We start from the raw sequence: 15358 nt of genomic DNA, 5'->3' as shown, positions 1-15358 counted from the left end.
ACATCGACATGTTTATGTAGTAATAATTTTGCATATCTAAAAGAGGACAATCGATTAAAACCTGCACACATTCGACTACCGACGTGTGTATTTGGATTTTCATAGATCCGATGTACCAACTGACGGGAATATATCTATGGGTGTAGGAAATATCTAAAACGAAGAATATCTTTGTTTATTCAATCACGTGGATTAATTATATTCTGTCAATATATTCCAAGTAACAGGTTTACTGATATGAAATGCCAGGAGTCGGCACCGGGATAATTCAGCAATCCGGTTCCCTTTTTTTTGTATTTAGCTATTTTCCTATTTTGCCTCCATTGTAGTCTCCATTTAGTACCGGTATACTTAAAGTTAGCTTAACGCGTGAAGGTACCTCGGCTACCGCTGGGCTCTTCGTCGGGTGTCACATCCCAGGGAAGTCGGTGTTCGATCAAGTAACATGGGTAGGGGGGGGGTCTGGAAGCTTCAGAGAGGTGCTTTATGTAAATAACAGTTCCGGAAGAGAACAGGACCATGTCAGGTAAATAACAGTACAGAAGAAAACAGGAACATGGTGGTATACAAAAGAGAATCTAGACAGAGTTACACACAGATTGGTTGGCCTGGTGAAGAAAGGCCGGAACCTAAAGGTGGGTTTTTGTTAGTGCTAGGCAGACTTCATGGCTGTTTCGACAAGACGACGTACAGGCTGCTGTCACTGGGAGAAGAGAGCGAGCCACTCCTTGCAAACTAATTTATATAACATTCTGGAAGGTTACTCGACCATATCTTGGAACTGCACTGATTGTTCTCTACGTTTACAAATTAGCATAATAATACATAACCACGTAAGACGTGCATAACAGCAATTAGCGTAGCAAACCTTTAAAGTAACATGCTGCATCATGCTGATATGAAATGCCAGGAGTCGGAACCGGGATAATTCAGCGAACTGGGTTCTTTTTTGTATTTAGTTATTTTCCTATTTTGTCTCCATTGTAGTATCCATTTAGGTTATTATTCGTGAACACAGCTTTACAGCTACTGCTGTACCGAAAATGGTTAAATCGTGCCCCTTAACAATTTGTACATTGTGTATCAAGTGCCACCAGCCACTTCGGTGCTTAAAGTCTCAATACAATACGTGTTTGCAGATGAATTTCGGAAAACAAACTTCCGCAGCATACTCAATATTTCTTATTCTAAATGCACTCTGACTAGGTGGCTTAATGGAGCAAAGCTGTGGCATTCGAAAGAAACAAATTATTTTCTGTTGCCCTTATGGCGCGATTGATTTACCGTAAGATCTCTGTGACCGCCCATATTAGCATGTTCATTACACAAATGTAACCAATATATACTCGTATCGTCCTCTTTTTTACCCAATTACACGGAGGGAAAGTCTGAAAACACCTGTTCATTCATTGTATGGAAGGAAATAATTTTACAAGCTACATCGGTAAGACCGTAATAAATACACTATTCAACACTGGATAGCCACGAAAGTGAAAGTAAGTCCTGAGCCTTACGGTCGTAAACAAAACAGAGAGAGATTTAATTCACGCATGGTCTGTCGGGCGGGGCTTGAACATGTTGATTCAAATTTGTAGAATCTACGGGCTCGTTAGAAAATCTGGCGAATTTTATTCAGCTCAAAATGTTTAACGACAGATAACTCGATAAAAATAATGAATATTAATATAAAACTTGCAAAGGACGGTGTCATTTAACTGCGCTTTTAAAGCAGTAAGCTGGAAAAGTCGAAATATAAATTTGGCAAACACACATTGAGACTTGAACGACGCAATTTGCGTGAAATCCGTCAGTATCTCTGTCATGGGTGCTGAAATATTTACCTCTGCTCTTATAAAGATAATAAACTGGAAATGGAAGTAACGGGAATGGACACTTAGAGAAAAGAGGACTTGAGAAGTGTCTGGTTTGCAACAGGGTATAAAGACTGTAGCTCGACGTGGAAAATATATGTACAGTGTCTTTAAGGAGCACGAATTTATGGATTTTGCACAATATTTGCTGGAAAAGATTTAAAACTGAGTTAATAGGTTACGGTTGGATGACGTCCTTGATTTCACACTTAACGGAAACTGAGATTAAGCAACAAGCAGGGAGGTACACAAAACTTAACTAAGGTGCTTGAACATGCACCACATGTTTTATTAAAAAAAAAACATACATATATCATTAATTTAATGTATTGTACTACATTTACAGATGTACGTACTCATAGTTAGACGCAAAATTTAATATTTCTGCTTTCTTTTCCTTCTTAATTGTTCTTTTTTTTTTCATTTTGCTGAATGATCTAACAATGCAAAAAGTTACTAAAAGAAACATAAAACATATTCGGGAATCGCGTAAACTGTTCCACTTGACAGAAGTTTATGACAAGGTCATTCAAAGCCCCTTTCAAGTTCAAGAAATGGCGCGCTGTCACTCATTGGTCAACTTCTTAAACGTATGCAAAATGTTATTGTTTGTTTGGTGCTGGGTTGCGGTGGGGGTTGGGGGTTGGGGGGAGGAGAATATCATAATTCTTTTGAAGAAAACATGATTCTTTAAGTCGGTGAACCGTGAGCTTGCTGTATGGGATTTTATCAACAGGTAGTATGGACATACAGTTCGACGAAATCGACGCAAGAATGCTGTCCTAGAAGCTCTTTTGCAACGGAAAAGGAATACTGAGAACTCAATCCCAAGTTTCAAAACACCATGCAGTGGTTCTTGTGTATTGGAGTGTCGTTGCTACCTAAGATAAACATTGCACGTTGTACCTTCACCACTATACACATTTATACAGCCTCCAAATATAATGACAAACACGGAAAGGAGAAGAAAAAGAAAAGGAAATAGAAGGCGCTAAAAGCAAACAAACTTGTGTTTCCGCTTGGGCTGCCCAGTGGATTCATTATGTAGTTGATGCTTTCAGAATCTTGTTGATATATAATTATATATATATATATATATATATATATATATATATATATATATATATATATAAATTTCAAGTTAAGAATCATCAATGAGGGAATTATTACCGAGAGAATCGCTACTGATTTGAGCTTAAATACGTCACATATATAACGATCAAATATGGATTTCGAATAAGAAAAGAGATCTAATAATCATATCTGACATCGTTGACCTGTCAGATGGATTGTAAATTCCTATGGCTAGTTTACTATACCTCACCCTACTGTATTGGCGGGATTACAAGGAGCAAGGGAGGGGGGGGGGTGGTTTTGTAAACCAATCCGATCGGTAATTTGGTTGGTTATGCCACAGCAATACTTACAATTTTGCGATGCTTTATACTTATTAATATGTCATTATATGTCATATTGTTTAGCTTAACGATGCCAAGACATGAACACTAAACATGACGTATGGTATTGCATCATTTCAATACCTTTTAAGGTATTAACTTGTACCGTACTGTAATGGTGCCATGACATATGATCACAAACCACATGGAGCCACACCGACTTCCCCTGACAGGAATACTAATATCATAATAATATATCTAAACGAATCGGTATGAGAATGGTTGCCTAGCACCACTGTATTATCCCGGGTCATTTCGTATCGGGCGTAATTGTAGCAGTATAGATTTGACATTCATTCCAACTTTATACTGCAAGAGGTAACTTTGCACAATGTTGTACTTGTTTAGAAGACATCGTGGAGGTTTAACCTTTCTGTTTCTCATCATTTATATTTCCAGCAGCGTGTCTTCTCAAGGAGGGGTAAGTTTTCCCTTTACTTTTACATTTCAGTTGTAACATCTGTACCGTTTCGATGTTTAAGCAGTACTCAATTGATTGTTTTCGATCTGCAATGTTAAACCTTTCTACATTCTCTGTTAGCGATTTACTTATCTAAGCGTTAACAATATTACTTCAAAAATGCTAACTAACAGTAATAATAAAGTCGAATTTGATTTAGTCACACGTACTGGTTGTTAATTTATCGTTTCGCGTATTGAGTTTTCTATTAGTTAATCAAACAGTAGATATAGAACACATTTACCAAACGGGTATATTTTACATTATTCCCTTAATTTCTATAATAATGACTCTGTTCAAGAAACCATCAGATGGATTCTTTCAATTGAAGTACATATCATTAATTCATATAAATTTAATCTGCGAAATATAGACACACTGTGAACAGTAAAATACATTGTCGTTGAAAACAAAAAAAATGCTGAGTATCTTAGTTAGCCGCGATTTGTACTTAATATACTTGAATTATTGCGCTTTTTTGTGGCGTTGTTATAGAAACGTTATATTTTGACAGACACGGAGGAAATCGAAAGAAAAATTCAATATTAAAATAATATACCTATAAATACCATAAATAGAAAATCGTTGCTTTTATATAGGCTAATCTACCACAGCAACATGAATTGAAGAGGTTTAGAACGTTAAAGCAATGACCTATATTGTATACTTGTCTTACTAAAGTATGTCTGTAATGCTCCAACCGATAATCTAACCCGTTAATACCCCAACCCTTTTTTCTACTTCTTTACTGATTTATTAACATTTACACGGCTAAACCGAGACTTTCTACTTTACGGCTACTTCAGTTGAAATCTAAGGTTGATCTATATATCATTTAATAACTAAATTTCCCTTATCCACATAAAATAAAAATGTTAATTCATATAGCCTAAGATTTTTATTTTTCCTTTCTTTTGTTTAAATGTCTATATTTGATGGCAATGGGAGAGTTACTGAATAAATACTATTTAACGACATTTTTTACACAACAAACATTTTATCTTACCAAATGCTTACGTTGTAATATTTACACTTAGATTAGTTATGATTAAGTGCTTAAATCAATAAATGTCTTTAATCTTGAAAATCCCGATCCGACTCATAAACTGACTTTACTTTGAAAAGTCTAGACTTTTTCGTAGACGCCTGCTAATTATAGGAAACAACATTTGACTCTACTTCTGACACGTTGTTTTAATATGTTGATGTACATATATTTAAATTCCGCTATTTCGCATCATGAAAATGTTACAAAATATTAAACAAAAGAGAAATCTTGACAACGCATATTTGGTTTGTTAACATTTACTAACGAGTAAAAAAAAACCCAAAAAACAACAGTACTTTTTCTGTCCGTCATTTGGAGATATCGAAGATTCAGGCGGTGCGATTTTGAATAGATATCTGAGAATATTCAGCTTTGACGAACATTTGCCTTCTTGAAAACTTTAACTATATCTTATAAACACCCAGTGGATATGAAAGAGCCATTTTCTTTGAGTTTCACTTATTTGGTAAAACACACAATCTTTCTAAAACAATAGTCCTTTCTGTCTCTGGGAACGCAGTTTAATATTCTGTCACCCAAATTCTTCTTGATTTACTTTATTAGAAAATCATGATAATGTACCGTTGTAGTCTTTTGCAAAAAAGTCAATGCCCAGGATGTCAACTCCTGAACTTAGAAAACTTGTCGAAATATTATGATAACGTATCGAAGTAGTTAATAATTTTTTTTAATTATTGTGTGAACAATTTTATTGAAAAAGTCATTACGCAGGATGCCTGCTTTTGAACTTAGAATAAGTGTTCAAGTCATTTTTTTTCAAGTCAACTCTAAGTTATAAGACAATACATTTTGCTATCTCATTATTAAGTCAAACTTAAGGTCATGAACAGTTACTTTAGTTACATGATAATTGATAAATGCCTGTCAATTTGATTTTTTCGTCTATGCCCAGACAACGTTTTTCAAAATTTAAAGGACAATGTTTAAGTTAACAATTCTACAAAATACTTAGTTAAATAACGGAATAATGATAGCATTTTCTTAGAGGTAGTTTCTTCTCTAAAGTTAACGATGAAAACTAAAGATTAACAAACTGCTGCAATAAACGTCAAACGATTAGCGTATTGTGTACATTTTGTTCTTTGTAATATCAAAAAGCGTTCTCGGTGGCTGTCAAACATGTTTAATCTACCTTTTCATAGAATGTTTCGTAAGCTCTAAAGATGCATAGTCGATTAAAGAAAATTGTTCCAATTCCGTTACATTAAATACGCTGTCGACTTAATTAACTACTTAACTAGTATAATATATTTAGGTTGTATACTAAGTTAAGGTAAATGAACAATGGCAATAAAGAAAATCAAAAGATACACTAACTTTACTCATCCAAACGTTGCTGTTGTAAGAATTGGCAATTGATTTAATTGCTGATGTCGTTGTCAGTTCGTTGTCGCCACAAATTTTCATCTTTTTCAGATTTATCCCAAACAGCTGCATGATATCAAAAAAAGAATTTGCTCTATTAATAATCCCGATCATTTAATGTGTGTAAAGGTTATACATTTTTTCGTTGTCAGTACAAAGAACAATTTCCATTTAATCCAAATTCGCGATAACAAAATGCAGATGTGAAATTTGCAAAGTATTTTTATGAACTTGTTTCATGTGAATTAATTAATTAAACAATTTACAAGAAAAATATGTTATTATGAAGATTCTAACGGTTCTTTGATATAATTATGTTTTCTACAAAAATTCTATCGAACGTTTTTATACATTAGAACCAAATCTTTATTAACCAATAGGTCTCCTTAAAAAAAAAATGTTTTAAACTATAAAAGTCATATCAAGAACGTGATACCTAATGGGCATATAGTAAATGTTCATTGTCTAGAAGAAATTGATGGGCATAAAAATAACCTGAATATATGGGATATTAAAACAAAACAAAATATGTTTTCAAGACAATGCTAAACTCAAACCTAAACTTTCATCGCTTGCGTTTTGTACTGAGAGAAGTGACATCTTTATCGGATAACTTTTAATCTTCAATATTCACCTGAATTCACGTAAAAATTAAAACTGCTTATCATATTTATTGTCATACTCCTCTACAACTCAACCAAACTTTGTCGTATCTATATTGTTTTTCTTTTTGTATTCAATAAACGGCGGCTATCTACTAATACAGATACATAACTGCGTCAATAACTCTTCTCTAACTTGTCTTAAATAACAAGCAGCTATGTGTGATGTTGCAATTGATATATGAGAAAATAAAATAAAACTTGGACTAACCTAAATATAGGACAATGGAAAATAAGAAAAATGTAACGTTGACATATTTTACTATATAATTGTACCCTGTACTTATTGGACGATCATTGTTAATACATATTTTTGACCTTATTTTAGCCGGAACGTCAAAGGAGCATTAGTGACTACGGAGACCAAACGTTAAGTAAGTGTTTCTATCATATTAAAAACTTCAAAACGTTAACAACGTTATAGCATTTTCTTTACCTTATCTCTTCTCCCTTCTCCCCTCTCCTTCCCCTTTACCCCAACCACAAGCTAACCTCCAAAGACGAGTGAAAATAATATTGTTTTTCTTTGAGATAAAACTATATAATAACATTTGGAGAATTTCCAAACAATTATGAACGTATATGATATACAAATCGTTTGGGAAGTATCCTCAAAGATATCATATTTTGTTAACATAACATTTGTGAGTATAATAAGCAATATGTAACTTCAAAGACTTTTTATTTCAAAGAATGTTAATTTCTGAAGAATGTTAATTCTAAAAATGTTTTATGTTAACTTCTATCATATTAACACCTTCATAACGTTAACAACGTTGTAGCAACGTTATAGCAATATTGTAGCATTTCTATCATGTTAATTTCTATCATATTAAAAATTTCAAAACGTTAACAACGTTGTAGCATTTTCTTACCCGTATATCCTCTCCCCTCTCCATTCTCCTTCCCCATTGCCCCAACCACAAGCTAACTTCCAAAGACGAGTGAAAGTAATATTGTTTGTCTTTAAGATACAACTATATAATAACATTTGGAGAATTTCCAAACAATTATAAACGTATATGATATACAAATCGTTTGGGAAGTATCTTCAAAGATATCATATGTTGTTAACATATCAATTGTAAGTATAATAAGCACTATATAACTTCAAAGACTTTTAATTTTTGAAAGATAATTTGTTTACTTTAGTACCTTTTTGTGTATGAAAATTATGATGTATAGGAAACGAAATTCGTTAAAAAAAATATTGATCGTCTTTAAAATGAGGTTTTTAATTTGCTATGTATTATTCAAATGCTTAACTTACCAAATTGTTCAGGGATATAAGATAAAACGAGTGACTTCATTTAAAAAAAAAATGGAAAATGTTTGAAATAGTACAGATCAGTAAGTAATAGTAACTAGATCTTAAAATCACATCTTCGTAATTGCCCATGCCAAACTTTTATAACGTGATCAGGAAATGACGCAAGTGGTTGTGAACATTGACAAAGTAAACACTAAAGGTAGGCTATGTGATCTCTGTTGTCAAACAAGTGTCTCCGGAGCTATGAAACCTCTTAGCTTGATGTAAGTCATGGTTATGTTGTGTTACTTTTTCCTTTTAGCGTCATCGTTTTTCCTCTACCAACGTGCTGAATATCCACGAGACTGCCATGAAGTGCTAAGCCAATGTCCATCGTCTAGAAACGATGGTGTTTACGTCATCAAACCAGACGGCTATCCTGAACCTTTTGAAGTATCTTGTAACAACAGTCTAGGTGATGGTGGATGGACGGTAGGTGTTGTATTTTATACTGTGAATATTGTATTTACATTGCAAAATTGTCACCCCAATTGAAATTATTCTTGTTGAAATAATACATTTCTCATACTACAGAACTTTTCATATTATTATGATGTAATAATATATAGTTTGATGTTATATTGGGCTCAGCAAGCTTTACACAATATTTATGTCTTACAAAAAGAGGTTGGTCGAATCATCTGTCATGCTCTTTCGCAAAAGCAGTCTGCACCATACTTATATTCCTACATGGTTTTCCAATACGTTTTAATACTTTCCACATATTCCTGACTTCAATAAGAATACTAAATTGGCGAAGATGACACAACTCATATATTGGTAATATTTATATAGTATTCGCATCAATATACATTGGGTGTGGTTTGTGAGTGATTTTAATTTGTTTATATTTAATTTATCTCATTCTTCTCTTCCTGCAGGTTGTTTGTTCCATGTTTCAGTATAATTTTGCGTTTCTTTTGTTTCACACTTGTCTTACAGGTAATAACTAACGATCTTAAAATTCAATCAGTTTGATACTTTGATGTTTCCAATTATTTCAACAGGTCATACAGAGACGAGAGGATAATTCAATCAACTTCAATCGTACTTGGGACGAATATGAAAACGGTTTTGGTTTCCTTTCTCATGAATTTTGGCTCGGCAATGAGAAGATATCCTACATCACCAATCAGAGGAAATATCAGCTACGCATGGATCTAACTACAGAATCCGGTTGTTCATTCTTCGTGACGTATGAAACTTTCCGCATCAGTGACAGCTTCAGTCATTACAAACTGGTTAGCACCGGAGAGTATACCGGAACAGCAGGTGGGTTATTAAACTAATACACTTCTTAACTGGACACGTTTCTCGCCCGAAGTGACATTTAATATGTTTGCTAACCGTTAAACAGTGAAATTAAAATATTGCGATTTTTGCTGTTCACACATGTTTCAATAATTCGATGATATTAATATGTTTGATCTGCGGTGTGATACAGAGCGGGAACGTTTCGCTTACTAACGATATACTTCCCACCTGAACCAACCTTACATCCATGCCATTAACCAAGGTATCTCTAGATGAATGAGCTCGTAGTAATATTTAATATTCATTTTGCAGCATGTAAATTTACTTTCATGAGCACGTTGTTGGCCACTGCTATCAAGCACTTAGCTCAGACTTAGTTTCTTCATAAATCGATGTATTTTGTTCATCTGGTAAGGGCAGAGAGCGGTTTGCTATTTATTTCATTGGTTTATTTAGATATGTCGTTTTAGCTGTGAAGCATGTTTCCCATTTTTATACAATATCAAATGATAATTTATGAACATGATGTGTTATTGAGATAATAGATCATTGTACACTTTGCATAAAGCTTTCCTTTTTGATGTCGTAACTTAATCTTTATTCCTATTCCAGACCCATGCATCGAGTGGTGTCCCACCAACAAGGTTCTCAACAGGTGTAAATGTGAAGGTTCATGTGCCGATCCTACATGTACCGAATCATGCTCTAGCACACCCACTTGCGTGTGTCCCGATGGGTTCCTGATGGACGGGGAAGACTGTGTACCAAGAGAGAATTGTAGTTGTTTCATAGAGGAAGCAGAGAACGGTCAAGGAGTAGTCCTAGCGGTAAGATACCATTCCTAAATATTTACGTATCAAACTAATTTACAATGAGAAGAAAAGCTGGAACAAAACAGTTATTATGGTGCTTGAAATGATACATTTTAAAAACGTTAAATCTTTACCCTGCAGCTGCTCTAATTTTATGAATGAATGCCACCTATTGCACTGCTCGTTATACCTCGACATGGAACATTGAGTATTCCCATTGAAGGATATTATTATTTTGCATCTACTTGACAAGGCGTACCGTTTTATCTCGTTAGGAAGGTGAAGTATATGTGAACCCTTCTTGTACCAAACGATGTTCCTGCAACAGCGGTCAGTTGAGCTGTGATGACACATACCGGTGCAGTCCCAATGGTTACTGTGAGGAACGACAAGGCTTATCACAGTGTTATTGTAACGTAGGATACACTGGAGACGGGGTCCAATGTGATCGGGCTACTGCATCAGACTGCCAAGCATATAGTACAGAGGACTCCGACAGCATTCGACTTATACAACCAGCAGGGTGGACAGGCAACCCATTTCAAGTATTGTGTGACGTCTCTGATGGAGGTGGTTGGTTGGTATGTATCTGTTATTGTCATTTTTAAGGATAAGAAAGGAAAGGAAGTTGTATTCTTTCTCTTTTGTCACTGATGAAAACACAATTGTTACTATTATTATTTCTTAAATAGTTATTACTATTATTATGTTATCATTAGTTTGTGACGATTAAAGCCAACTTAACAAATAGGATAGGACTGTTTGCATATTAATTTGGTTTATTGACACCAGTATGTCGAGAGAACATCTGTCTTAAGTGTACTTATTTTGGCTTGCGAACGTTGGTCTGCTTTTTTTAAAGTAGAAGTATTATGCATGATGATACTTCTTTCAGATCCATGGGTTATACACATCACAACGCAATCATGTAAACTGAATGAACTTTGGAGGGTATCTCAACTGGGATAATTGCAAGCATCTTAAAATGTAATAAAATTAGTTGATATATTGTTGCGTCTAACTTTTTGTTTGTGTTACTATAATTACAGGTTTTCCAGCGACGCGTTGACAGTAGTTTGAGTTTTCACAGAGATTGGAATGAATACAGAGAGGGATTCGGAACTGCCGACGGCAATTTCTGGCTTGGCAACGATAAACTTGCAGCATTGACGAGCCAAGGTCAATATGAGCTAAGGATTGATTTCGTTTCAAAATCTGGGCAACATCACTTTGCTAAGTATAGCTCCTTCAGCGTGGGCAATGTGGATACTAATTTCAGACTAAGTATCAGTGGTTATGACTCTTCAAGTACAGCAGGTGAGTTCCATTTTATCTTCTTTCTCCAAGTAGATTCTACAATCTGATGTGCATATGATCATCATAACGGATGCACTTGGCAACTATTCAGAGCAATTCTAATTTTTCAACGTGCTATATTAGAGATTACAAATACTTAGATTTTATAATAGACTTATCATGACTATCAAGAACGGATAGTCCAGATATATTAAAATCATGTGCTCATTTTCTGGTTCAATTAAACCTTGAAAATACTTAAACTACACATAAGACGTAACCATATTCTATGATCTGGAAAACTTTCTTCAATTCATTTGCCTCGACATAGAAAAGAAACCCACATATAACCAAATATCTTATCTCATGTAGATCACAGAGATAATGTTTCAATTTTAGAGTCATAGACTATGGTCTTTAGCTGTGTTTACCTGGTCCTTGGAGAGATACCAAGATATAGTAGTAGGCAGAGTACAGTAAAAACCGAAAAAACAGCAACTTTTAAGTTCGCACCAGTTGAAAACAGTTACATGGCGAAAGACGATATACTTATTTGATTTCAAACCTAATTCACTCTTACGAGATTATGTATGGCTGCGAATGGTACGTAATAGGCTTCTACACTATACATGATCGATCGTCACAGTAATTCGTACCAACGTCAGTCTATTACTTCGAGAATGAACAGTTGTATTGAACAATCTATCACATGCTATAACATGAAATATATAAATTTCTACACTCATGTGTCGTTTATTTCAGAAAGTTAATTTCCAGAATAGTGTAGCGATAATTTCAAATCGATTACTTTTAGCAACCAATAATGTAAACCAGACAAGTTTTTTTTTGGGGGGGGGACACTGTTTTTTTTCTGTTATAGTTGGGAGATATCGAAGTAACTGAACATTATTATTTCAAGTATACCTTTCCAATTTTTATGACAAATCTAAAACAAAGAAAAATGGAGAGACTTATAATGCCCAAATATTACGTAAAAGTCTCCCTCGTAAGATATAAAACGGTTATTTTTTCCGCAAGTGGAGCTTTAATCATTGTGCTAATATTTGGAATCCTTATATATATATACATAAGTACTCCAGTCAAAGTCTGAAAGTCAAAATTGTAGGCATCGAATCACAGTTATATAAACAGTTATTAAACAATTGGTTGATATTAAAATGAGGTCTTTCGATTTGAATAAGGTCAAATCATGTTAAAAGAATGAGTTCCGATTTACGAAAATCCAAAACATTGTAACTACTTCTTTTACAAATATTATAACATGTAAAATAAATGAGGTGACAAGGACCTTTAAGAACCTTTCACTGTGTGTACCCTCTTTGAATATGTAAATGAGGTCCATGTTGAACTCCCACAAACTGATGCCAATCTTTACACATGCTCTTCTAAATAAAATAACTTAAATAACTTTAATTTCCTGTGAACGACTTGCCCATTGTTTGTAAAAGGGTGTCTTAATATTTAAATAAAACACACTCGATTCTATGATGTAACCATTCAGTCTTCGTGTCATATACTAAAATTGAGTTATACTTGTTGCAGTTTTCATACATACATTCAGTGACAATGCTTTCATTGACCCTTTTCTTTCTGTTTGCTTATCTAGGTTACAACGCACTAGGTCATAGTTATCACAATGGAGGAGCATTCTCTACACGTGACCGTGACAACGATGGTTATTCTTATTATCACTGTGCCTCTTATTACAAATCCGGATGGTGGTACAATTATTATTGTTATTATTGTGACCTCAATAGACCATACACTGGATCTTATACCATTTATTGGTATAACTTCCCTGGCGGTCATTACAACATACAGTCGACGGAAATGAAGATACGACCTCGATCCTGATGACGTGATTCAGAAATAAAGTTATCAGCAAAGTGAATATTGTGTCTACATTTTTACCGTGAAAGATCATTTAACAACAAAGTGTTACCAAAATCTGAAAACGTCTCCCTTACTGTGAGCACTCGAAATTTCTATGCATGACAATTTTTCCTAAAAGACAACATGGAATGAGATAACAACAAACTATCTGAATACATTTGACAGTGAGGTTAACTGTAACAGAACAATGAAAGAGTGAAGGACCAAGAAAAGAAAAAAACCCGGATGACTGACGTGATTGAGTTAAAGCCATGTCAAATTACTCTACCTTATCTATGTAAAGGTACATGACGACATTTACAAGGATTTACAAACTTTGCATTAGTATCTTCTTTTTCCTTTTGATAGTTCGGAGTATATTGCCACATGTCTAACATCTAATGTAATTCAACTGATTCATATCAACGTATGAGAAGTTCAATCACCATTACATATAGTTACAACAACGCTTTTTGTGAATTCTGTTTCTTTTAGTCACTTTGTAAAGATGATAAATTAGGACACGTCCCTCTGTAACGGTGTTCCGAATAAAATGCAGACCGAAACTGATAAGTCATATTTATATTTAACTTGAGATCGTGTAAGTTACCACTATGTTCCTAACTATTACAAGGTCTACCTTGGTAGGCAGGATTGCTTTTCAGAGCTGTGCATTAGTGTTTGTAGGTTGTGTACTTTACAACACATTAATTCGTGATGAAAAACCATTTTGCCCATATAAGATACTAGACTGTCAAAGTCAAATATAATTTACACTATAAAGATCACGTTGTCGATTGGATCAGCGGTCACACTTGGCCACATTTTGTCCAAAAACCTTATTTTTAACCCTTTAAACTGTAAGGCAGACGGACTTCAAATTTTGATGGGAATAACGTCAAAATACAAATTGTGATAAAATGCAATGAATACTTCACCCGATGGCTGTGCTATATGTACGTGAGCTGCTGAAACATTGTGATTAACCACATCAAGTCATAGGAAAACATTGTCGAGGTCAAATGACAAATGGCATATTAAAACATGAATCTTTTGGCTATAATACACACGACAAAACGGCTAAAATCATTCCACAACTCACCCCTTCAATATTTTTAACTTGTAGGATATTAGGCTATTAGACTAACATCGTAGTAACTAACGTTAGAGAAGTGTTCAATGAACCTCAAAGGTTCAATATTGTGTAATGTCTCATGTATCTCTTATATGGTGGGTTTAAGACGATGTGCCATATGCGGGGGCGTCAATCTGATTTGAAACGTGGGAGGGGCGTAATTGATTGAAGTAGTCCGGCCGTAAGTACTATCTATGCGAAGCGCCACCATCGGTTGGCGCGCAGCGTCCCAAGAAAATTTCAGATACCAATACCTACGAGATCGCAGCCCCATTTTCCCTATGTTTCAGAATAGAATACCCCTCAATTGTTCAAGCCAATGACAACTAACTATCTGTGAATAAATTTACTTCGAAAAGGGAACATTATATTGCACCAAGTCGGTCAAGGAAATGACCCCAGGGCCTCATATAAGCCTATAGGAACGATGTCCCAAAATGTCCCGGACATATAGAAGAAGGAAGCTATCCACCGCAACTGCACGTGAGTTTCTCGACTTGCCGTCCTAAAATTCATACCACAAAATGGTGCACATTCTCATACGCTATTATTATTAATTTATATAACTAACTAATAAGGCACAGTCCAGATCCGAGTTCGTATAGTGAGCTTAGCGCAAATTTGGCCAATAGTCGTCATACATCAGCATGCTAAACCACCAATGCTTTGTTATGCCACCCGTGACACACTTCCTAAGGGACTGTGTAAGTTTAAATGTTTTGCTTGGTCTACGAGAACACATTTCTATGAAATTTGAAACTAGGATGACAAGACA

At 34.7% G+C, this 15358-nt stretch overlaps 1 protein-coding gene across 1 annotated transcript; it reads left to right on the top strand.

The window, feature by feature from the left end:
- Positions 1 to 3627: 3627 nt before the first annotated feature.
- Positions 3628 to 13915, top strand: LOC139974221 (uncharacterized). Its single transcript, XM_071981225.1, has 8 exons — positions 3628 to 3749; positions 7213 to 7258; positions 8456 to 8625; positions 9201 to 9465; positions 10060 to 10274; positions 10535 to 10840; positions 11309 to 11576; positions 13183 to 13915. The coding sequence occupies exons 1-8, from the start codon at positions 3660 to 3662 to the stop codon at positions 13428 to 13430; spliced, it is 1608 nt and encodes a 535-aa protein (XP_071837326.1). The 5' UTR covers positions 3628 to 3659; the 3' UTR covers positions 13431 to 13915.
- The last annotated feature ends 1443 nt before the right edge of the window (positions 13916 to 15358 follow it).

This window comes from Apostichopus japonicus, chromosome 9 (genome assembly GCF_037975245.1).
Source record: "Apostichopus japonicus isolate 1M-3 chromosome 9, ASM3797524v1, whole genome shotgun sequence".
NCBI lineage: Eukaryota > Metazoa > Echinodermata > Holothuroidea > Aspidochirotida > Stichopodidae > Apostichopus > Apostichopus japonicus.
This window is presented reverse-complemented; position numbering and strand designations above follow the sequence as displayed.

Excerpts from the sequence above, each read along its gene's own strand:
- LOC139974221 (XM_071981225.1), top strand. The coding sequence starts at position 3,660 with ATGTTGTACTTGTTTAGAAGACATCGTGGAGGTTTAACCTTTCTGTTT. Across the intron at positions 9,466-10,059 it reads AGAGTATACCGGAACAGCAG|ACCCATGCATCGAGTGGTGT; the intron begins GTGGGTTATTAA and ends TTCCTATTCCAG. Across the intron at positions 11,577-13,182 it reads TGACTCTTCAAGTACAGCAG|GTTACAACGCACTAGGTCAT; the intron begins GTGAGTTCCATT and ends TTGCTTATCTAG.